General features: G+C 42.4%; 1 protein-coding gene across 1 annotated transcript in view; it reads right to left on the bottom strand.

The window, feature by feature from the left end:
• ATM (ATM serine/threonine kinase) overlaps positions 1–22,991 on the bottom strand; it is a 114,169-nt gene that overhangs the window by 2,830 nt on the left and 88,348 nt on the right. The window contains exons 43-62 of the mRNA XM_069969764.1: positions 21,254–21,402; positions 21,061–21,165; positions 20,200–20,319; positions 19,766–19,994; positions 18,522–18,689; positions 17,596–17,715; positions 16,932–17,149; positions 14,108–14,315; positions 12,666–12,779; positions 10,007–10,165; positions 9,586–9,724; positions 9,428–9,510; positions 7,457–7,597; positions 4,696–4,812; positions 3,823–3,972; positions 3,549–3,714; positions 3,353–3,439; positions 2,827–2,941; positions 2,541–2,604; positions 1,570–1,694 (exon numbers count right to left, since the gene is read on the bottom strand). Of these exons, the coding sequence (XP_069825865.1) occupies positions 1,570–1,694; positions 2,541–2,604; positions 2,827–2,941; positions 3,353–3,439; positions 3,549–3,714; positions 3,823–3,972; positions 4,696–4,812; positions 7,457–7,597; positions 9,428–9,510; positions 9,586–9,724; positions 10,007–10,165; positions 12,666–12,779; positions 14,108–14,315; positions 16,932–17,149; positions 17,596–17,715; positions 18,522–18,689; positions 19,766–19,994; positions 20,200–20,319; positions 21,061–21,165; positions 21,254–21,402 (2,777 nt within the window). The remainder of the gene's footprint in view (positions 1–1,569; positions 1,695–2,540; positions 2,605–2,826; positions 2,942–3,352; positions 3,440–3,548; positions 3,715–3,822; positions 3,973–4,695; positions 4,813–7,456; positions 7,598–9,427; positions 9,511–9,585; positions 9,725–10,006; positions 10,166–12,665; positions 12,780–14,107; positions 14,316–16,931; positions 17,150–17,595; positions 17,716–18,521; positions 18,690–19,765; positions 19,995–20,199; positions 20,320–21,060; positions 21,166–21,253; positions 21,403–22,991) is intronic.

Raw genomic sequence — 22,991 nt, 5'->3', positions numbered from 1 at the left:
AGCATGCACTGGGAGACCTGACGTCACACGCATCAGCGCGCTAGCGCGCTGACAATGCGTGGACGGAAGGCCCTGCAGCGCGGTACCACGGAGCGGTAAGTGAGAAGCTTATTCACTACCGCTCCGTGGTATATCGCGATATGACGATATGCCAAAAATCCATATCGTCAACCGAATTGATGACGATATTTTGGCATATCGTTTATATCGCCCAGCCCTAGGTAAATTCACACGGACGGATCCACCAGAAGTCTCGCGCACGAAATCCGCAGCTAATCCGCAATACACGTATTAATAATAATAAGAATAATACGTGTATTGCGGATTTCGTGTGTGAGACTCCCGGCGGATCCGCCCATGTGAATTTACCCTAAGTGTGGTATTACACAGGACAATTATCGTTCGAAAAATCGTTAGAGCATTTAGATTTGAACGATAATTGTTTCGTGTAATAGCAGGCAAACGATTAAACGACCAACGAGAAGTTGTTGATCGTTTGTAAGAATCTGGACGTATTTTCATTGTTGATCGTTCACAAATTGAACATCGTTGGTGTAATAATGTGTTGTTGACTCTATCAGCCAGGAAAGGACAAGCGCAAGAACAACCGTAAGTAACGATCATTGTCCTGTGTAATGGGGTGAACGATTAAGATCGTTTGTCATAGCGGTCGTTTGAGATCGTTAATCGCCGAAAAATCGTCTAGTGTAATACCACTCTAAGAGTGTGCCAAATCTATGCATCTTTTAGGCTATCTTCACACAAGGTCTTAATTTTGCAGACAATTTGTTTGGACAGCCATAATTTTGGCGCCAAAACACAGCCGTTTATACAAATTTTGACCATCATTTGCATAAAAATGACACGTTTTGTTGCCTAAATGATGGTCGTCCAATAAATGGCTGTGAAACGGCCAAAATAATAGCCGTAAATTGTCTAGTTTAAGTTTTAGAAAACTGGCAGAAGTTTTAAATTTAAGCATTTCTGACAAAAAATATTTAAAAAATCAGCATGCCCAAATTTCCTGACAGTATTGAAAAGAAGCATTACCAAATCAGACAAGCCTGTCCAGTTGACCATATACACTATATTTATGGATATTCATGGATATTGCCATGATTTTTAGACTCCTGCTTTTCTCCTGTAATAATATGGAGGAAGCAGTGATCTGAAACACTCCCCAACACCATCCTAATACCGACAATTACAAGTCAACACAGTCTAGTGCCTGGGGCAGACCGGCATAGTCGATAACTGAACAGTCAATCACTAGCATATGAACATGGAGCAGGTGGGAGCATCCTCTAACAGCACTGATCACTACAGCTGAAAGAGGAGTTGTGGGGGAATGGAGGGCGTGAGAATTATAGGGGTATTCTCACTATCCAATAACTTTTTGATTGGTGTGTGGGGGGGGGGGGTCCAAACCTCTTTTAAATTACACTCATATTTATCTAAGCATCCTAGCAGTGAAAAGTCTAGAAATAAGTGGAAATGATATATCTAGACGCTTGAATTCAATGCATACGCATTGATAGACTACAAATAACTCTAGTTATGATACAGTACCAGCTGTTCCTGTTGCACTCTGGGTCCTCTGGTAATGTTGCATTCAGCTCTGCTTCATCTTGCTGCAGAAAGAGCGCTTTCAGAGGATTCATAGTCCAATCAAACAAGGGGTCATAGAGCAGGACCTGACAACGAAGACAAATGTATCACATATTGGCTGATTTATAGAATTTTTTTTTTTTTGTAAGAAATAGAGCCAGATACTGAAACATGTTGGCAGCTAATGTGAATGGTGTCTTATCTATATAATTGTGTCACCTTCACTGTACTCGTGTCTTTGATAAGGAGGACTGGAAAGGGGAAACTGGAGGTGTCAGCTTAATATTAGTCATACAATCAAAAAGGTGTGTCAGCTCACCCAATTGCTGTGTACTCGGTTAGTGTGGTGATCCCATTCAAAAGCAATAGTTATTGTGGGCTACGACCCGTGAGAAGTCCAACAAAAGTCTTGTATCCACAGCTTCATAAAATCCAATTATTCTTTATTCGGTATTACAAAAAAATAAAAACAACAAATATGAGGCTAAAAAACACACCGACGCGTTGTGAGAACAAGACTCTTAATCATGGCCATGATTAGGAGGCTTGTCCTCGCAACACGTCGGCGTGTTTGTTAGCATCATATTTGTTTTTTTTTATAATGCCGAATAAAGAATAATTGGATTTTATGAAACTGTGGATACAAGACTTTTGTTGAGCTTCATATTAGGCCTGGTGGCCAGGCAGTGAACTGCAATATTTCCGGATTATTTTAAAATATAGATGGAAAAAATGAAAAATTAGAATAAACATTACCAAAAATTCTGGAAATAATGATTCTAAAAACTGATTTATGCAACAATTCAGTTTCCAATCCAGAACATTCTAAATAAATGTTTCATTAGAAAGTCACATGTAGGCCAATTTCGCACAGCAGCAACACACAAGTGAACCCCTCATCCAATTGGATTGTGAGGAGAAGTGAAACGTACCTCAACAATGGTCAGCAGAGCATCCTGAGACCTTCTCATAACTTCCATGGTCTTCTCACAGCATCTATGAATAAGTTAAGACCAACAATTTTAGGAAACCTAAAAAAGCTGCTGATAATAATAATAGTTCACATACATGATCAACATATGCCACATAGATATATATCAAAAGAACATTTTAACTTAAGTTTGAGACGCCTCAGGGAACATCAGAGTCACGATGTTCAAATGATTTTATTAAAATAAGACTATTAAAGCAATTTTACATCATACGCATATGCAATACCTTCTGAAGACTCCTTCTACTCCAGTAATGCCCATGCCATCCACAATGTCTCGGGTTAAGCGGAAAGGTACTGTCTCAGGGGTTGGAAGGATTTTTCCTTGCTCAAAGGCAACACCTACGAAATGGTAAGATTAAACTAGATTAGCATATATTGGTAAAAGTGATATTATTACTATCTGCTTTGTTGTATTCATTAGCCCAACTTCCTGTTCCTGTGGAAGGGGGTTATAATCAATAAGGTTAAAGTAGGCTGTACAGTAGGGTGAATTCCAGGCTAGAGTGTACACAGGAACAGGAAGTTTGGTACAGGATGTACAAAAGACATGAAGTTGGGCTGAAGACAACAATGTTTGCAAAATTGAAGCATAAAAATACCCCAGAAAGGTAGTAATATAAATTTATTTTACAATATATGTTTATTTATTAGACAGATGAAAATAGGTTTTATTGTTGGAAAACCCCTTTATGAGATAGATAGATGTCACTTCGTAAAATATCCAAATAAAGACTATAGTTTCCTACAAACCCAAATCAATGTGTACAAGTTCCGCTGTGTCTTCATCTATGAGAATGTTCTGCACGTGTCTGTCTCCAAGTCCAACAATGTAGCCAACTGAAAACCAAACACAACATTACATGTCTCTATTAGCTTTATAAAAAGGATGACATAGATTTATACACGTGAGTCATGCTGATTATGATCCTATCACTGTGTGCCTTACCTATGGATGATGTAGCTACGCTGCGTGTGTAAGCCAATCGCTTCTCAAACCAAATAGCAGGATCTAAGAATTTCTCCATACAGAAATAGCGGAAGACAGGCCGAAAATGCTCAGAGATATCTAGGAATGCTTGATATTTATCTTCAAATCTGGCTCTCTGGACGTCCTACCATAGGAAAAATGATACAGAGAACGTTCAAAACTATTTTTCCTATATTTTTTAAGGAAAACTAAACAATCACAGTTAATATATATACTGCACACAATAACTAACCATCATTTTCCTCTGACATTGTAAACTGCTGTAGTTACCAGGCCGGTAACGCTTGTGTGCGCCATCATCTGCATTCACCAAGTATTCACCAATAGGGACTGTACCGGAGCACCATTCCAGTACACCGCTCCTCTGAGATAATGGAACCACCTGACAACATAAAGGTGACGGATACAATGTTAACTACTACCGACAATAGGATAGAATACAGAAAAGTCCCTCCAGAGGTGGTAAGAAAGATTATGACAATTATGCACCATTTCATACCATCTCATGTCTGGAAATTTCTTGTCTTGAAAGTAAGTCTTCCGAGACATAAAGGGGGTGGCTGTATATCACGATATGCTAAAATGCACCCACGCACAATGTCACCACAATATCGTTGACATGGAAATCGCAGGAAGTGAGTGCCAGGGAGCAGAGGACTTTAGCAGCATGCATGCCTCCTCCCTCCCCCATCCCTCCCTGTGCAACATGACTAATGTACAGGGTTCAGCTTCCAGCACTGAGCACTGTATGTCAATAATATCTATCAACAATATGCTATACAGAGATTAAAGAAGAATATGTAGTTTAGAGAAAAATTTAAGGAATAATTTACTTAGGAGTCCAGTGGGCAGTTCTAATAAGTGAATGTCCTTTATTTGTGTTCATGCTCATACAGGAAAGCTGTCAATCACTGATTAGGACCGCCCACTGGACTCCTAAGGTTCAAGTTATCTTCATTCACCAAAATATATATTAGTCCAGACAGATTCTGCTGCCCTATCTATAACATGATGCCTGCAGATCAAATGCTTGTTCAATGGGACAGGTTCCCTTAAAAAAAAAAAAAAAGGGCATGTGCTTTTACCAGTTCCTATTATAAATCACCTTGTATCTGCGGATGGACAGCTTCCGTTTCCTGGTCTCACTATCTCTCTGTAACAGCGTATTACACATCTGGAACACCTGCTGCATGACTGCGTCCTGTCTCAGATCATCCCGGCCCTGTCAGTGAGATTAGAAGACACGTCCTCATCACAGAGAAGGATGAGCCTGAATTAAAGGCTATCATGCACATACTTATTTCTGAGAAATATTCTGTACAATTCTCCCTACGCAGCAAATCACACTCCAGTGTCACTTTTATTGCTTCTTAGGTCCGCAGCCAAATTTAATTCTCCACCACTTTTGAGTTTTATGCTGACAAACCATTACCGCTTTCCCACAGTGCTAGAGTCTCTTAAATACGTCTCTGTCAGTCCTTGTCTCATTTTAATATGCGTGTTAAGGAACAGAAAAAAATGCACCATGTCAGCAGTATGTAAATATGAGCCTAGGACAGGAAGGCTGCGGGGCCGTCACAAGATGCTCTTGTAAATATGACAGCTTTATACTTTCCCGGCTCTCTCACGTCTTGTACAAATAACAAGACCTACTGGGGCAGTAAACATCCCTCTATTCAATGGTACAGAAATCTGGAGAAAAAGAAATAATCTTGCTAAATACCCTTTAAATTGTTCTTCTTTTGAGATTATTCCTTGTTTCTGGTGAGTAATAAACTCATTGCAGGGAAGAGAAATGACATCTGGAGCTCTCTTCTAGCAGTAAATGGTGTAATACTGCCCCCTTATGGACAAAAATATGGATCCCATCAAGTAGAACAAATCGAACAAATTGCTTTATTCAGATGATAACGGATTATAAAAATTAATGGAATAATAAAGACCAGGGATCAGTATTGGGATTATCTACTGTAATATATGCCAGGGGTCAGTGGTGGGATTATCTACTGTAATAAAGACCAGGGATCAGTGATGGGATTATCTACTGTAATATAGACCAGGGATCAGTATTGGGATTATCTACTGTAATATAGACCAGGGGTCAGTGGTGGGATTATCTACTGTAATATAGACCAGGGGTCAGTGGTGGGATTATCTACTGTAATATAGACCAGGGGTCAGTGGTGGGATTATCTACTGTAATATAGACCAGGGGTCAGTGGTGGGAATATCTACTGTAATATAGACCAGGGGTCAGTGGTGGGATTATCTACTGTAATATAGACCAGGGGTCAGTGGTGGGATTATCTACTGTAATATAGACCAGGGGTCAGTGGTGGGATTATCTACTGTAATATAGACCAGGGGTCAGATGTGGGATTATCTACTGAAGATTAACAAATAATCCCATATTGACTGTTGAAATTCCCTGCCAGCACACCCATACCCATAGTCCAATGCTGTCATACTAATGTCTGTGTCGTGCTGCTGCCGCCACATGTCTAAAAGTCACATCCCAGTCTAGAGGTCCTGTCAAAGTCTAGAAGTCATCTTGCTGTTTCATTGCTGCTTCTCCTCCAATACTTCCTGAGCCATGTTAATCTATATATTTCATGACCCTTTGAAGAAGAAAGGATATGGGAAATATCTCTCACACCTCATAAGCAAAGAGATGTCCCTTCAAGTCAAGTCTCGCTCAATCAAGGAGTCTTAGAACATTGACTGGGGATTTTTATGCCAAGCCAAACAATCTCTCCAAAAAGAAAGATTTCCTATATAGACATGTGACTGCTGAAGCTGACTGTTGGCTTTAGCCGTGGCGGCCAGTTGGATTGGTAAGATGAGTATAGGTTATTTCATTACTTTTTATCCCAAAAAAAGACCCCCACCAATCTGAGGAACAGAGGTCTAATGCCCCCCCCCCCCCCCCCTCCAAGTGAATGAAGCAACAGCATGCAGGTTTAGGGCCCTATTCCACGGGCCAAGCAACGATGTAAACTAGCGCCGATCTGCTAGATCGGCGCTCGTTTACTGGGCCTATTCCACGGCCCCGATGATCGTTTAGCGAGGGCTGCAGGGACATGGTTACCGATGTCCTTGCAGCCCTTGCACCATACATTACCTAGTAGGGCTTCTCCTGCTCTCTGTCTTCCTCCCCGGGTCCCGCGGCACAGCATCAGCTTCAGTGCGGCCTGACTGAGCTGTCAGACCGCTCAGCCAATCACTGGCCGCGGGGGTCCTGGCCTGTGATTGGCTGAGCGGTCTGACAGCTCAGTCAGGCCGCACCGGAGTTGATGCTGTGCCGCGGGACCCGGGGAGGAAGACGGAGAGCAGGAGAAGCCCTACTAGGTAATGTACGCTGCTTGAGTCGCCGCTGCGCACCGCTATTCCACCGTAGCGCTGCACGGATGGCGAATGACGATTTTAGGTTTGAATCCAAATGAACGATCAACCGATGACATGACCATCGGCTGATCGTTCTCTCTATTCCACCGAGCGATAATCCGATTCGACCGATTATCGCTCCCGTGGAATAGGCCCCTTAGTCACTGCTCTATTCACTGTATAGTTATCTGTACGCTTACATTGCACCAGATCAATATTCAGCTACCCAAAGGGAATCCAGTAATAGAGACCACTGAAAACTTCCGAAAACGCTGATCATTTCTGACCCCTTTGTGCAATACAGTCAATGTAAATACAAAACCCATTAAGAGATAAACAGGACAAATGAAATGTCGCTCGATATTTGCTAATTCTGCATAAGTGATGGGTGTTTTGTCAGACAGGACTTAAATAGTTCTATCTGCAATAAAATGCTGTGAGCTAAAAGCCGGGATGCTTAAAAGCAGCGCGGCTGTCGGTACCTTGACAAGCTGTCGTCTCTCCTTCCCGTCAGAGCCCACACAGTCAATTATTTTTGGAAGATTCAGACCCCCAGCCAAGCGGAACTCAGGCTTGAAAGATGTAATTGTCACCAAGTTTTCATACTTCCCGCTGGGATCAACCTGAATACGTGAGAGGAAAGAGAAAAAAGGACTATCCACCTGTCTTCTTTACCAATTTACACTCGTGACAAGCGCAAGGGATCTATGAAGTGTCGTCTACATTGTCAACAAGCGAATGTAATGATGTGGTACATTATACTGCTTGTGTTATATTACAGCAAAGCCATTATCTATAGAGATGGGGGATGTGCTTTGTATCAGGTCAGGAGGGCGGGCTGGTAGGAGGTAGACTAGACACACCGCATGCTCTGGATGTCACTCTAGTCTTTGTGTAATAAAAGATCAGGCCTAAAACTTTATTCCATGAATCAAGAAAAAAAAAAGTAGATCCACCTAAAGTAGAACTATGTTATGTAACTTATATGAAACATTGTGTACAGATAGTGTAACCGCTGATATTATATTGAGATTCGTGGGTAACCCTCATGTGGCTGAGAATTCCTTGCCTTTTGTAGAATTAAAGGGGTACTACGGAGAAATAAAATAATGGTTTTAAATCAATCGGTTTCAGACAGTTATATAGATTTTTAAATTACTTAAATTCCCATACTTATCAGCTGCTGTATGTTCTGCAGGAAGTGGTGTATTCTTTCCAGTCTGACACACTGCTCTCTGCTGCCACCTCTGTCCATGTCAGGAAATGTCCAAAGCAGTAGTAAATCCCCATAGAAAACCTTATCTGCTCTGGACAGTTCCTGACATGGACAGAGGTGGCAGCAGAGAGCACCGTGTCAGACTGGAAAGAATACACCACCTCCTGCAGAACTGATAAGTATGGGAAGACTTGAGATTTTTAAAAAGAAGTAAATTACTAATCTATATAACTTTCGGACACTAGCAGATTTAAAAACATTTTTTTTTCTTCTCTGTAGTATAAGTAAAGTGCAGCTGAAATTCTAAAGTGTTCCTTTAATTATAAAAAGTTTTTGACATGTCAAAAGTTTTAATCATACTGGGTCTGAGTGGATGTGTGTTACTCTCCCTGGTTCCCTGCAATGGGGCACGCTAGCTGAGCTCAGTAGAATAAGATCTGAGAGTTCATATGTCTATCAAAACTTTTGACATGTCCTTGCAACACATCAAACTTTTTTTTTTATAATAACAGAAACACATAAAGCCTCCTAAAGAGGTAACAGATTTAGTGTAAATGACCAGAAAACAGTGGCTAAGCCGTGCTGGGCACAAAATGTTTGGGGTTTAAAGGTATCCATACAATATACAGCTAAACATCCACTTGGCTAACAGCAATTCCTCCTATACACATGCATGCTTAAAGGCACTTTATAGTAAAATTGCTCAGTGTGCAGTATTAGTATGTGCACTCACTGTATATACTAACAGCAGCTCCCTGTGCACCTCAGAGCTAAAATCAGACTCTATCCCACCCTCCTCCAGACTGGGCTGCCCTGCTCTGTGGCGAGTCTGTCCATAAGATGGCTGACATGGAGGAGCATGTGACCATTCCCCGCCCCCAAGTGTCCATCATAGGCATATACAGGCTCAGTGGTGGACACTGGGGATAGGAGAATGGTCACATGCTCCTCCATGTCGGCCATCTTATGGACAGGTTCACCACAGAGCAGGGCAGCACAGCCTGGAGGAGGGTAGTCTGATATATGCTCTATGAGGTACACAGGGAGCTGCTGTCAGTATATACAATGAGAACACTTACTTATACTGTACACTGTACTATTTACTATAAAGTGGCCAACCCCTTTAACTTGAAGAAAAGGTTGAAGCCAGACACTTCCGCTGGCAGTCTATCTCCAACAAGATGCCCGAACCTTACATACACGAGCGATGAGCTCCTGCTTTTAGACACCCTCCTACCTTAAGTTCCATGGTTGGAATAACAACATCCTGCAGGTTCTTCAGTCTAGTGATGGGCTGATCTAATGGGATGGGTATTCCTTCTGCAGGATGAAAGACAGAAACATTACAAGCTGATATACACTAGACAGTATATAACCACAATGCTGTATACTTACTGCGCTGATTTTTCCATTGATTGGCATCCAAGTTTGCCAAAATAATGTACGCATCACAAAGCTTCTCGACGTCACGTACCATGTGAGGCCTGTGTTTCTTTATAGTGTTTATGATGTTGCATGCAGCTTCTGTACGATCCTACAGGTATACACAGAATACAGAGTCACATGGAGAATATATAGTAATTGGCATGACCTGATTATTCCATGATTAAAGGTTATCCCCTATGAACAGGATGGAGGATAGCTAGCTGATTGGTGGTGATATGACCACTAGGACCCCTAAAGGGATGTCAAATGTCAAACTACAACTCTCAGCATACCCCTGACGGAGGCTTTCGGAGCATGCAGGCAGCTGTAGTTTTGCAGCAGCTGTAAATGCACAGGGAGAAGATCACCTTAATAAAAAGTAGAACGCTACCTCATCGGTCTGTGATATCTTCTTTGGGACGTTCTTGGTGAGTCGGCCTCTTTTCACGACCTCTGACTTCAGTAAAAGGTCATCTTTGTTGGCATTAGCTAAGGCCAGTATAATAAAGAGAGTGTGGTAAGGGTGATCCAGAGAGGTTTGGCTGATCACCTGGAAGGGAACATAGCCGGTTAGTATACAAGTGACTGTAACAGTAATAGAACATCTTAATCCCCTCCCCCCAAGTATATACTAAGACAACCATGACTTAGCTAAGGAACCTGGTGACATTTAGTACTATGACCCAGAAATTCCGCTCCGCCATGGTGCCCTATGCGGTCATACAGACAGTAGAACCTTCATGCTATCTATGTCCAACTCCCTGACTAGAGCTGCAGATCTGCCTTTGGCTGTTCCTTGCACTACTCTGCTCCTCTTCTTCCAGACCCAAGGTCATTATAATGTATGCAAGTGAGCGTTTGCAGTCCTGTGATTTTTTTGTGTATATATATATATATATACAGAGGTGGATGCAGAGAGCACTTACATGGTGCTCTCTGCTGCCACCTCTGTCCATGACAGCAATTGTCCAGAGCAGCAGCAAATCCCTATAGAAAACCTGGTTTGGACAGTTCCTGACATGGACAGAGCTCTGTGTCAGACAGGAGAGAATACACCACTTCCTGCAGGACATACAGCAGCTGATAAGTACTGGTACAAATAAGATAATTTTTAACAGAAGTAAATTACAAATCTATTTAACTTTCTGACAACAGTTGATTTGAAAAATCCGCCCCTTTAATATGACTTGTTTTTATAGCTTGAATTTTTCATATAATGAAACTCCATATTTCTTTTTGCCATGGATGCCGAATACTCCGCTTTTTTTGAGGTGATAAATGGTTGTGTCCATGTATGTAGTGTGTATGCCTAGGGGCCAGCACATTGTCACTTGTGGCTGATTTTGTTGAGCATTATAATACAGCTGCAGCACAATGCTCTGCACAGGCTCCATACACAATGCTATGCACAGGCTCCATACACAATGCTCTGCACACGCTCCATACACAATGCTCTGCACAGGCTCCATACACAATGCTCTGTACAGGCATCATACACAATGCTCTGCATACGCTCCATACACAATGCACTGCATACGCTCCATACACAATGCTCTGCACAGGCTCCATACACAATACTCTGCATACGCTCCATACACAATGCACTGCATACGCTCCATACACAATGCTCTGCACAGGCTCCATACACAATGCTCTGCACAGGCTCCATACACAATGCTCTGCACAGGCTCCATACACAATGCTCTGCACAGGCTCCATACACAATGCTCTGCACACGCTCCATACACAATGCTCTGCACACGCTCCATACACAATGCTCTGCACACGCTCCATACACAATGCTCTGCACACGCTCCATACACAATGCTCTGTACAGGCTCCATACACAATGCTCTGCATAAGCTCCATACACAATGCACTGCATATGCTCCATACACAATGCTCTGTACAGGCTCCATACACAATGCTCTGCACAGGCTCCATACACAATGCTCTGCACAGGCTCCATACACAATGCTCTGCACAGGCTCCATACACAATGCTCTGCACAGGCTCCATACACAATGCTCTGTACAGGCTCCATACACAATGCTCTGCACAGGCTCTATATACAATGCTCTGTACAGGCTCCATACACAATGCTCTGTGCAGGCTCCATGCACAATGCTCTGTACAGGCTCCATACACAATGCTCTGTACAGGCTCCATACACAATGCTCTGCACACACTCCATATACAATGTTCTGCACAGGCTCCATACACAATGCTCTGCTTACGCTCCATACACAATGCTCTGCACAGGCTTCATACACAATGCTCTGCACAGGCTTCATACACAATGCTCTGCACACACTCCATACACAATGCTCTGCACAGGCTCCATACACAATGCTCTGCACAGGCTTCATACACAATGCTCTGCACAGGCTTCATACACAATGCTCTGCCAGATTCATAAGGCATTAGTCAATCTTACTATATTAGGTATATGGAAACCTTAAAGTTTTTCAGTTACAATTACCAGTATATCAGAAATCAGAGCTGTTTCTGTGTATCTATATCCACCCAATTTCCTTCTCCATTTACTTATATATTCACTTTAAGTAGCTGACAATTGTTTGGCTCGGTTTCTGGCTCCTTCACGCAGCAGCATTGTCTCTGCCTTATTACTTTGCATTCAGCTACTGCGTCCCACTTACTTTATAATCTCGCTCTTCTTCACGTCCCCCCTTGTTTTTGTCATCAGAATTTACCGTCCCATTTATCTGAGCGGTATTATTAGTTTTACTGTGCTGCTGCCAGGATCAGCGGTATGCCTATTATTAATTTCTCCATGTCTCCGTTGTGCGATTTCATGCCGGGCCATTCCACGACACCATGTACTTCTTCACGATAAATGCATTAGCCATTACGCTGGGAGTGTGGACTCATCTACAATCTAATTACTGATCCTACCTGTCCTGAATATTATCTCAGTAGGGATTACTTTCATGTGAAATGTAATAAGAGGAGAGGACTGCGCACATGCACCAAGATCCGCCATCGCCATCTGATTAAGTAACTCATACATAGCCCCATCAAGGAATTACATTATTCAGCACTTCATGAAACTCCTGTCTCCCCATCTTCTTGGTCCCCATACGAGCGGCCAGCTGGTACATCAGGGGTAGGAACTTGTGGGAGGGGATCTTCTGGGAATCTTTCTATAAGAGACACAGAAGAATATCACAGTACAGTCATATATATGTTTTCACTTTTCTCTTAGACTTCAGGGTTGATCTACTTTCAGAACACTGGGTGGAATTTCTCATTCTTATCACAATGGCTTTTTCTGTTTGATATATCTGGCTAATTTGTAGACTGTTTACAATAAGCTGACCTATTTTACACCAAAATCAGCCAAAATGTTAAATTAAGACATCGCCCCTTTCTTGTGAGACCACACCCATTTCTGGGCAGGGTACAAAAGTGACTAAAAGACACAATAAATGTCGCATGTAAGTCATGGAAGCCAGTTTTTTCCAGCAAATTATTCAGGGGAGATATAGAAGGGAATATAATGAAATCCATAGAAAAGATGATCATACAGCACTCACCAAATCTTCTTGCATATTCTTTTATTTAAATCATAGTAACAAAAACAACCTCAATGCCGTACAGGTTACATGGCAGGTGTGCTCCCCTAGAGGCTCTAGTGGAGCACCCCTGCACCTGCCATGTAACCTGTACAGCACTTGAAGTTGTTTTTGTTACTATGAATTAAATAAAAGAATATGCATGAAGATTTGGTGAGTGCCGCATGATCATCTTTTCTATGGATTTTGTTGTACATGGACTTTATGTTACTGCATGCAGAGCACCATAATAGCCATAGTGCTTAAAGGACCCGAGGCAAGAAATCCCATTTTTTGCACGCGGATTGTGGATGTTTGGAGTTGTGCCAAGTGTTTTTCTATTTTTGCACATAGAAGGGAATAGGATTACAGGATCAGACTACAAAGGACTTGTTTGTTGTCTGTTGTCCATGGAAACATGTACCTGCAGAGGAGGCGGGGAGAAATTATGCAGCTGCCTTTACTAGTGAGGAAAATAAACAAAATGTTACTATGGTATACATTTTAGATAGATAGATAGATAGATAGATAGATAGATAGATAGATATGCCATGACCCATTAGGATCCTTTTTTGTCACCTTATTTATGGCTTTGTTAAAAGTGCTCTGAAGTGTCATAGAGGTGTGGCCAAGGCACTGAAATAATTCATGGGGCAATAGGTGTCTTCCCCATAAAGGTTTCTGTCTTCCTCTGGATGAATACTGTAGGGTTATAGGTTGGACTAGACTTCTTTTACCCCTTTCCACTATTTAACCGGTGAAGCCTATTTTATATAACTATAATAATTGTACAATATACTATATGACAGATGTGTATAACAGCATTCATATTTTTATATTAGTGAAGTAAAATTAAGGATGAAATTTTAATTCTGGAAAAGTCAGCATTTATTTTATGGTTCCTACTTTTCAGATACCTTCATAATACTATTCACTTCAGACAATCCAGAGTTTTCCAACCAGAGGGAGCACAGACGGAAAATCCACATGTCATGTTCTTCCCCTGACACCAGGCAGCTGATGTAGTTCCTTATGGCTGTGCAGAGGAAGTTTTTCCTGTCCTCCTTCAGAGCAGAAATTGCACATTCATCCAATTCCAGTTCTCGCTGAACCTTTATAGTGTACCTGGCAGGCAAGAAAATATCACAGCGATGTGAGTAAAGTAACGGTGGGAGGCTGCTCATAGGACTCTTTTTAACCCCTTCCCTCCTAAGCCTTTTTATGACAATTTTACTGGATGTGATGTGACCAAAAATCTGCAATTTAGAAACTTTGGCGTTTTTGTTACACTGACCCCATTTACCATGCAAGATCAGGAATGCAATCATTTAATAGTTTAGGCAATTCTGCACGCTGCAATACCAAATATTTGCATTTATTTATTTTTAATCAAAAAATGGGAACAGGGCAGTGTTTTAAACTTTTTTATGGAATGGGATTTTTATTAATGAAAAAACATTTATTTATTTTTTACAGTAACTTGAAGCACCCCTGGGGGACTTCTATGGTAACTGTACTGATCTCTCGTAGAGATCAATGCATTACATATGTACTGCATCAATCTATGAGATCAGTGCTCGATTACTATGGGCAGCTAGGATGGAACCCAGTGGTGCTGAGTTGAATGAGCTCAGCTTTTTTGTATCTCCCTCTGGCATTAAACATGTCTCCGAGCTGCGGCAGACGTAGATTTCCATTGCACGGAACATTCAATAGCCAACCCTAAAGGGTGTCATCATATGCCTAGGCCCAATTTAGTGATTTCTTTTTTTCGGCATAGAAATAAATAGACCCCCACTGATAATTCACTAATATATTAGAAGGGTTTTCACCATGACAAGTTGGATCTTGGTAGAATCAGAACGCGTAAACCCAATCTAAATCACATGAGGCTCATGCTAATCTTACAAGATATCTTACAGTTCAGAATAAATCTCCCCATAATGTGACAAGACTCCCTGACTCCCTCTAATAAGGTAAAGCCTAGAAATGTAATGTATTTCTGGTAGCCTATTCCCAAGAGCCCCGGTGAGTGAAATTACAAGAAGCCAGGCAATACCTGGGATATGAGGCCTTAATGCTCCGCCGATACTCAAAACCCAGCTGTAATGAACATTTATTACATAGCTCAATGGCCCTAGCTTGAAGCTGACACCTATACGGCACTTGAACCGGCTCCTGAATAGCATTTATATTGAAGCATGAATTAAGAATCCTCTTATATGCCGCATGTCACAGTCACTGCTGGAGCAGTAGGCACGCCAATGCCGCATCTACGATATGTATTTACACGCTTTATGATGCATGTTATAGCTTTTCACCGGAGCGATCAGTAAAATCATCCCCTGCTGCACTCCAGCAACAAATAACACAAAGTGGAGCTTGTAGGTTTGTATAAAAGTACATTATGGAACCTTAAAAGACGATGTAGATGTATCCTGTGTACAAAGGAGAATAATGTGGCGGTTCCCTCTGGATCAGCCCTGTGGCTGCCTGCTCCACTTATATGTGGATGGATGTAACAAAGCAGCGATGATCCCTTTATATTGTCGGATAGATAACTCACGCTCTGTATACAGCAAATCCACTACAGACTTTCTGCACAGCCAATCTGCTAGTTTGCATTTAGCCTTATAATAATCCTATCTATATCTTTTTTTATTTTCTGGTTTTATACCTCTAAGTAAGGTCTGTGTCATTTAAAGGAGAAGTCCAGTGTCTGACATTTTTTTTTCAAAAGAGCCAGGAAGGAGGTAACTGAGCATAACAACATGTACCTACCTCCGTGGCCACAGCACAGGGGTCCGCTGTCCCCCACTCTGGTTCCCGGTCCCCCAGTCACTTCCTGGTCTGAGAGGGGACCCGGGTTTTAACTTGTCAGCCCTGCACAGCCAGTCAGCGGTCGAGGTAGGACCCCGTTACAGCTGCTGACTGGCTGAGCAGGGCTGACACGTCACAACCCTGTGACTTAAAAAGACTCTGTCAATAGGTTTCTGTCGTTCCATCTCAGGGTAGCATATACTAGTGACAGAGAAGCTGAACAGAATGATATATCACTTATATTAAGCTGTGGAGCTTCAGAGATATCCTGCTAAATAACATGGACAATAAGTAGTCCTCTCCATTATGTGCATGAGCCCAGTAGTCCTGGATATTCATGAGAAGCAGAAAACTCCGCCCACCAGCTGCTGATTGGCAGTTATCTATCCATGCAGTGTATAGGCAGCCAACTGTCAATCAGCAGCTGTAGGACGGGGGGAGGGATGTGCCAATTCTTCTGCATATTAGGAGAACGGCTGAACAGAATGATGGAAGTAATACACCAGATAGGTTCAGCATTTCTGTCACTAGCCCTCGTTTAAGACAGCATAAACCTAGTGACAGGTTCACTTTAAATTTGGTTTAATTGATTACAATTTGGATATGGATGAATAGGACAGTAGAGGAAATATCTACAACAGATCTGCTGTGTGTGAATTCACCCTCATGGGGTATATGGACAGGTATGTATCTTCAGGAGACAACTATTAACTCTACAGCTGCTCCTGAGCAGCACAGAAATGAGAACTATGCAGGGCATGATGGTTCTTATATCACCATAGATAACCTGGCTATTGGAAACTTCACTGAATGAATACAACCTAATAGATGTTAGTTTTAATAGGGTGGTGCAGCCATTTTATTTTTTTTTACTCATCAATAACCGCTTCATCCCTCATTCATTCATTGTTCCATACGCACCTGTTGGTCTGGACCTTGTGCTGTCTCATCAGCTCCACTTCTTCCTTAGCCTTTGCCAGTAATGCCTGCTTGTTCTCAAACTCTGAAGACTTCATGTAGTTATCGATCCGCTGATACTGGGCATCTGAGAAGCGGGCCAATGACAGGAACGCCTTCATCCTTCCTTGCTGCAGGCGCTCGCAGCCGTCTGTGCTGTAGCTCTCTGCCACTTCCACTGCCTGTAGAACAAGAAACAAGGTCACCGGCTCTGGCAAGTTTCATCTGCAGGAGGATATAAATTATAAAATGCCGGGGTGAAATCCATACAGGAATCCATCTCTTTTACTGTAACTATAAAAGGATATATATGGCAGGTAAAACTATTGAAACTGATAGAATTACAGCCAGGAGGTCATTCAGGTCGGGCACTATGAATACAATCTGTACTGAGCTCTGATTCTACGACTCCTGGGACCCTCACCCATCAGCTCATGGAAGGGGCTGCAGTGCTCAGATGATCCTGACCATGAGACAGACCACTATGGGCTATAATTCTATATGGAACTGGCCAGCAATGTATAATTAATATGTAGTAATATTATACCTCTCAGATAGAGAGCGCTGGGCCTTATAATACATTGAGACCTATGTGTCCCTTGTTTTACAGATACTCAGAAAATCTTACCTTCTCAAGATAGTTCTGCATAATGATTGTGGGGCTCTCCAGACAGGTTTCTGCCAACCAGTTACCGCATAACCTCAAGCATTCAACATATATCAGCTGCAAGTTGGGGTCATTCTCAACCTAAAAGTAAAAATAACACAATTCATGTTAAAATTGCATGTACACAAAGAAACCTACAGCATCTAAGAGCAGAATGCTGAGACGTGTTGCTATACTTTAAAGGGGCAGTGCTACTTAAACACCAAGTGATACACCATTCCTGGGCATTATATGGTATACACTTAAACTTGGTGAGTGCTGAGGTTATATATACAACCTATTATTTCATATATGTGATCAGCACAATGATACTATTTAATCAGCACTACATGATCACAACAAAAAGAAAAAAAAAAGCATACCACAATATACTGGGCCGCCACTCTGTCACCTAAATGGGAGCCTATGGATATGTTACTGTGTATTATGTACCTCTGTACTGTATGCATAGAAAAAAAGCGCTGCGGAATCTGTTGGCGCTATGCAAATAAATTTATTATTATTACTACATGCTCTGGTTTAGTCTATGAGTGAGATGGCTTAAAGAGTGTTTCAAGGCAAAATGGACTGACTGGCAAAGTGTGCCAGTCAGCTGTTTGGCGCCACACTACACAGAGAATATAGTGGGTCTCCATTCACTCTATAGTGGTGGTGACCTGTAACTGCAGCTTAGCTCCTATTCACAGAGACGTGACCAGAACTGCAGTTACAGACAAAATCCGGTCACTATGTAGTATGGCGCCAAACAGCTGACTGACATGCGCGCTGATCTGAGGAGCTATCCTGTGGGGTCAAACTTACTGTAAACTAAGAAATATTAGATTATATCGATGCTTTGACCTTGACATATCTGAAATGCAAAATCCCTCTCATGATGTAATACCAACCTCAAAGCTGTGAGCTTCCAATTTCTCCACCATTTGTCTTAGTAAACCCAACGCCAGACTTTGCTCCTTTTTAGCCCAAAAGACTTGAGCTTCTTCAAGCTGCCATTCAGATACAAGGAACTGTGCAGAATTATGTTGTTTAATCTTGAACATTGCCTTTTCTGGTAGCTGGAAGAGAAAAGACAACCTCAGGTATATGAAACATTGCATCAAACTAAAACTATTTTTGGGGTTGAATAAATGGGGTTAGAAAAAAATCACAGCTACTTTCCTGCAAATAGTGCCACCCCTATTCCCAGGCTGTTTGGGGAATAACAATTCAGCTCCATTCAATGAAACTGAGCTGAAAACCCCCTTTAAAGGGATTAGCCCACAAAAAATAATGTAATCACCTATCCACTAAATAAGTGATAAATGTATCATCGTGGGGGCCACTGATCACTAGCACATGGTTTCAAAGCTGATTAGTTATGGTGGTCACCAGGAAGTCATCTGTTTATTTTATAAAGGGGTACTCTGGCAAAAATCTTTTTCTTTCAAATCAACTGGATTCAGAAAGCTATATAGATTTTTAAATTACTTCTATTTAAAATTCTCAAGTCTTCCAGTACTTATCAGTTGCTGTTTGTCCTGCAGGAAGTGGTGCCTTCTTTCCAGTCTGACACAGTGCTCTCTGCTGCCACCTCTGTCCATGTCAGGAACTGTCCAGAGCAGTAGATGTTTTCTATGGGGATATTCTACTGCTCTGGACAGTTCCTGACATGAACAGAGGTGGCACCAGAGAGCACTGTGTCAGACTGGAGAGAATACACTTCCTGCATGACATACAGCAGCTGATAAGCATGGAAAGACTTGAGATTTTTAAAAAGAAGTAAATTACAAATCTATATTACTTTCTGAAACTAGATGATTTGAAAGAAAAAGTTTTTCTGCCAGAGTACCCTTTAACATATTCTTTGATTCTTTTCATTAGTATGTACGTAGGCAATGCAGTCAGTATGGGCCATCAGATATACAGTATGACCGCTAAGCAGCTTGGTTTTGACTTATTGGCTAGGTTCACACTATTAAAAATTGATGGCAGTCTTTCTTAACAATGGCGTCACTGTGAAAATAACGTCCGTTTTTGTTTTTTTTTAACGGTCACTATTTGCACAATGATGGCCGTTGCTATGAAAGATGGGCGTCATTTCTAAATAGCGTGAACCTAGCCATGAACTGTATTTTAAAATGCAAAAATTCACCTGGGTGTTGTTGGCGAGCCTAGATCCTTGAGATACCTCCACTAAATGTCTGGTAAGGATCTCATTCAGGCAGTCCTGAGAGGACACATTTTTCTCCAGCATAGTCTCAAGGATGACGGATCGGAGAGCAAGGACGGGTTCCTGAAAGCTAAAGTCGCTGTCTTTAAGGAGCTGAGACTGCTGATGCCACTTCATATAAAGGTCATTTAACTGCAGCTGAGTGATGGGTCTGAAATACAGAAACAAAGCTATGAACAAGACCGGATTATCCACAAGGCCAGCTGGGACTCTGCCGAGGAAGAGTTCTACAACAATCATCCATTGATTTTAACTAGCCATAGATGTGCAGTAGTAAAACTGAACCCCACTGAGCATCTGCCATACTTTTTGGCTACATCACACAGCGCTGAATCATACGAAGGATTTTAGCATACCGTGACAACATCTGTCCAGCATTTGCCAGTTCTCCAATTGCTTGCAATCTGCATAAAGTGGGATAGAGAGAATACACAGACTCCAGGCTGCCTTTACACAGCTCTTCAACTTCTTTAACCCTATAGACAGAATTGAACAATGATTATTAAACATTAAGACTTTTCTCTATAAAATATGGTGAGATGGTGACATTTGTTGAGTTACAGCTCCCTCTAGTGACCAAAAGTTACAATTACAGTGAACTAATGAAATTTCTCCCAAAAAATACATAAAAAGCTGTTGATGTATTCAATGAGTTTAATTGAATAAATGCAGTCTACAAATGTCTATGTTTGGTCCATTTCCAAAGGCATGGGCCCTGCACAGGTTAAGCACAATGTTTGAAGGGAATCTGTCACTAGATTAATGCTCCCTCAAATGAGAACAGCAAAAACTAGCAACATAAATGCTAAACAGAAATATGTATCACCTCATTCTGTTCAGCCGTTCTCCTAATATGCAGGAGAATGGGCTTTGTGCTGCACCACTCCTTCCATCTACTGATTGTCAGCTGTCTGCCCAAAGACAGCATAGATAAAGATAACTGCAAATCAGTAGCCAGTGAGCAGATGGAGCTTGTGCTCATGAATATTGAGGACTACTGAGCGCACACACACACACACACACACATAATGGAAATGACTGGATATTCATGAGGATGCATCAGAATCAGCTGCACAGAACTATGTAAGTGATACATTATTCTGTTCAGCTTCTCTGTCAGTAGGTTTATGCTGTCCTATCTCAGGGTAGCATAAACTACTGACAGAGAAGCTGAACTAAAATGTATGGGAAAAGTGAATTCCAAGAAAAAAAAGTACCTGGCAAACTTAATGTGGTCATGGAAAGTAGGGAATTCTTTGTCTCTTAGGGACTGTAAAGCGCAGTACAGAGATTCGTGATAGCCAGGCCCAGCAGCGTCACTTCTAAATAAAAAATGGAAGAAGTGTATATGTGGCTATAAAAACAAAGAATATCTAAAATGACCGGCTTTGCACATGAATGGAGCATTACTTGTAGGATGGACTCTGCTCCCACTGCATATTCCTCCATGCGGCCTGAAAGTGAATCTCCTGCAGCTCTGAAGACCACTCTGGATTCTCATGCTCAAGGCCTCGCAGGTAGGTGGACAGCATGTGACACAAGCCAAAGTTCTGTAAGGCCTGAAGGACAATGTAATTATGAAGAGAGGAGAAAAGAATTACCACTATACAAATAATATTAATGGAAAGCACAAATAGGAACCAGGTTATTCATGGAAAGCACAAAGCAAAGGGGGCCAGTCGGGAAGGGGTTACAGCTGAGAGTCCAGGACTCCTGGGCATCAGCCAGGATCCAATTCACACACAGTGCATGACCGATTAGAATGTAGTTTTCTCAGTTATGTTGCCATATAGTTCTGCTTACCACATCATCTATGTAGTATCGTTAGCAGTTTCAGTAATGACAAAATCCCTTTAAAGCCCCGCATTCTCGCAGTAGATTTTTATTCCGCTGTGAAATGCAGTGGCGGCCATGTTAACTACTTAACTGCTGTGGGGTTAACAAATAGTAAACAGCCAATGTTTATCTGCCCACAATTCCCCTGAGTGCTCCTGCTTCAGTCTCCAGGTCCCCGCACACTGACAGCTCGCTCTGTCACTCACTGGCTGTAGAGGCACAGCTCACCCTTAGGGGGAGCTCTTAGCCAAAAAACTTCTGCTTTGCTTGAGTTCCCTGGGATCTGTACTTACCATCATCAGTATGTACCTCCTAGCAGTGGCGCCGCAATGATGAGGCGACCTGAGTCGTCTGCCTCAGGCGGCGCCACCAGCTGTTATCATGGGGGCGGCATTCAGTGGCGTAGCTACCACGGTCGCAGTGGTCGCCGCCGCGACCGGGCCGCTACCAAGGGGAGGCCCACGAGGCCCCCCTTGCCACTGTACTGCTCCCATCCCACTCCCTCTTGTGACCGCAAGCAATGTTTTGCCTGCGATCACAAGAGGCAGGCTGGGACGGCCCCCGGCTGACTAGCGGGGCTGGGAGCATCTTGAGGGCAAAAAAAAACAGGTCCTGCGAAGCTCCGCCCCCTCCACTGGAAGCCCCGCCCCCAGCTGCGGTAAGCCCGCCAGCGCGCGTGACAAGAAGACTAGAGGAACCATTCAGGTGAGTAAAGATTTTTTAGTTTTAAAGGGCATGATGGGGGTGTAGTGGTATGATGATGATGGAAGAAGAGGATGATGGGGGTGTAGTGGTATGATGAAGGAACAAGAGGATGATGGGGGGGTGTAGTGGTATAATGATGGGACAAGAGGATGATGAGGGGTGTAGTGGTATGATGTTGAAGGAACAAGAGGATGATGAGGGGTGTAGTGGTATGGTGATGATGAAGGAACAAGAGGATGATGAGGGGTGTAGTGGTATGATGATGATGATGGAACAAGAGGATGATGGGGGGTGTAGTGGTATGATGATGGAACAAGAGGATGATGGGGGGTGTAGTGGTATGATGATGATGGAACAAGAGGATGATGGGGGGTGTAGTGGTATGATGATGATGGAACAAGAGGATGATGAGGGGTGTAGTGGTATGATGATGATGATGGAACAAGAGGATGATGGGGGGTGTAGTGGTATGATGGTAGAACAAGAGGATGATGGGGGTGTAGTGGTATGATGATGGAACAAGAGGATGATGGGGGTGTAGTGGTATGATGATGATGGAACAAGAGGATGATGGGGATGTAGTGGTATGACGATGATGGAACAAGAG

This window comes from Dendropsophus ebraccatus, chromosome 5 (genome assembly GCF_027789765.1).
Source record: "Dendropsophus ebraccatus isolate aDenEbr1 chromosome 5, aDenEbr1.pat, whole genome shotgun sequence".
NCBI lineage: Eukaryota > Metazoa > Chordata > Amphibia > Anura > Hylidae > Dendropsophus > Dendropsophus ebraccatus.
The sequence above is the reverse complement of the archived record's forward strand: the minus strand, read 5'-3'. Positions and strand labels throughout refer to the sequence as shown.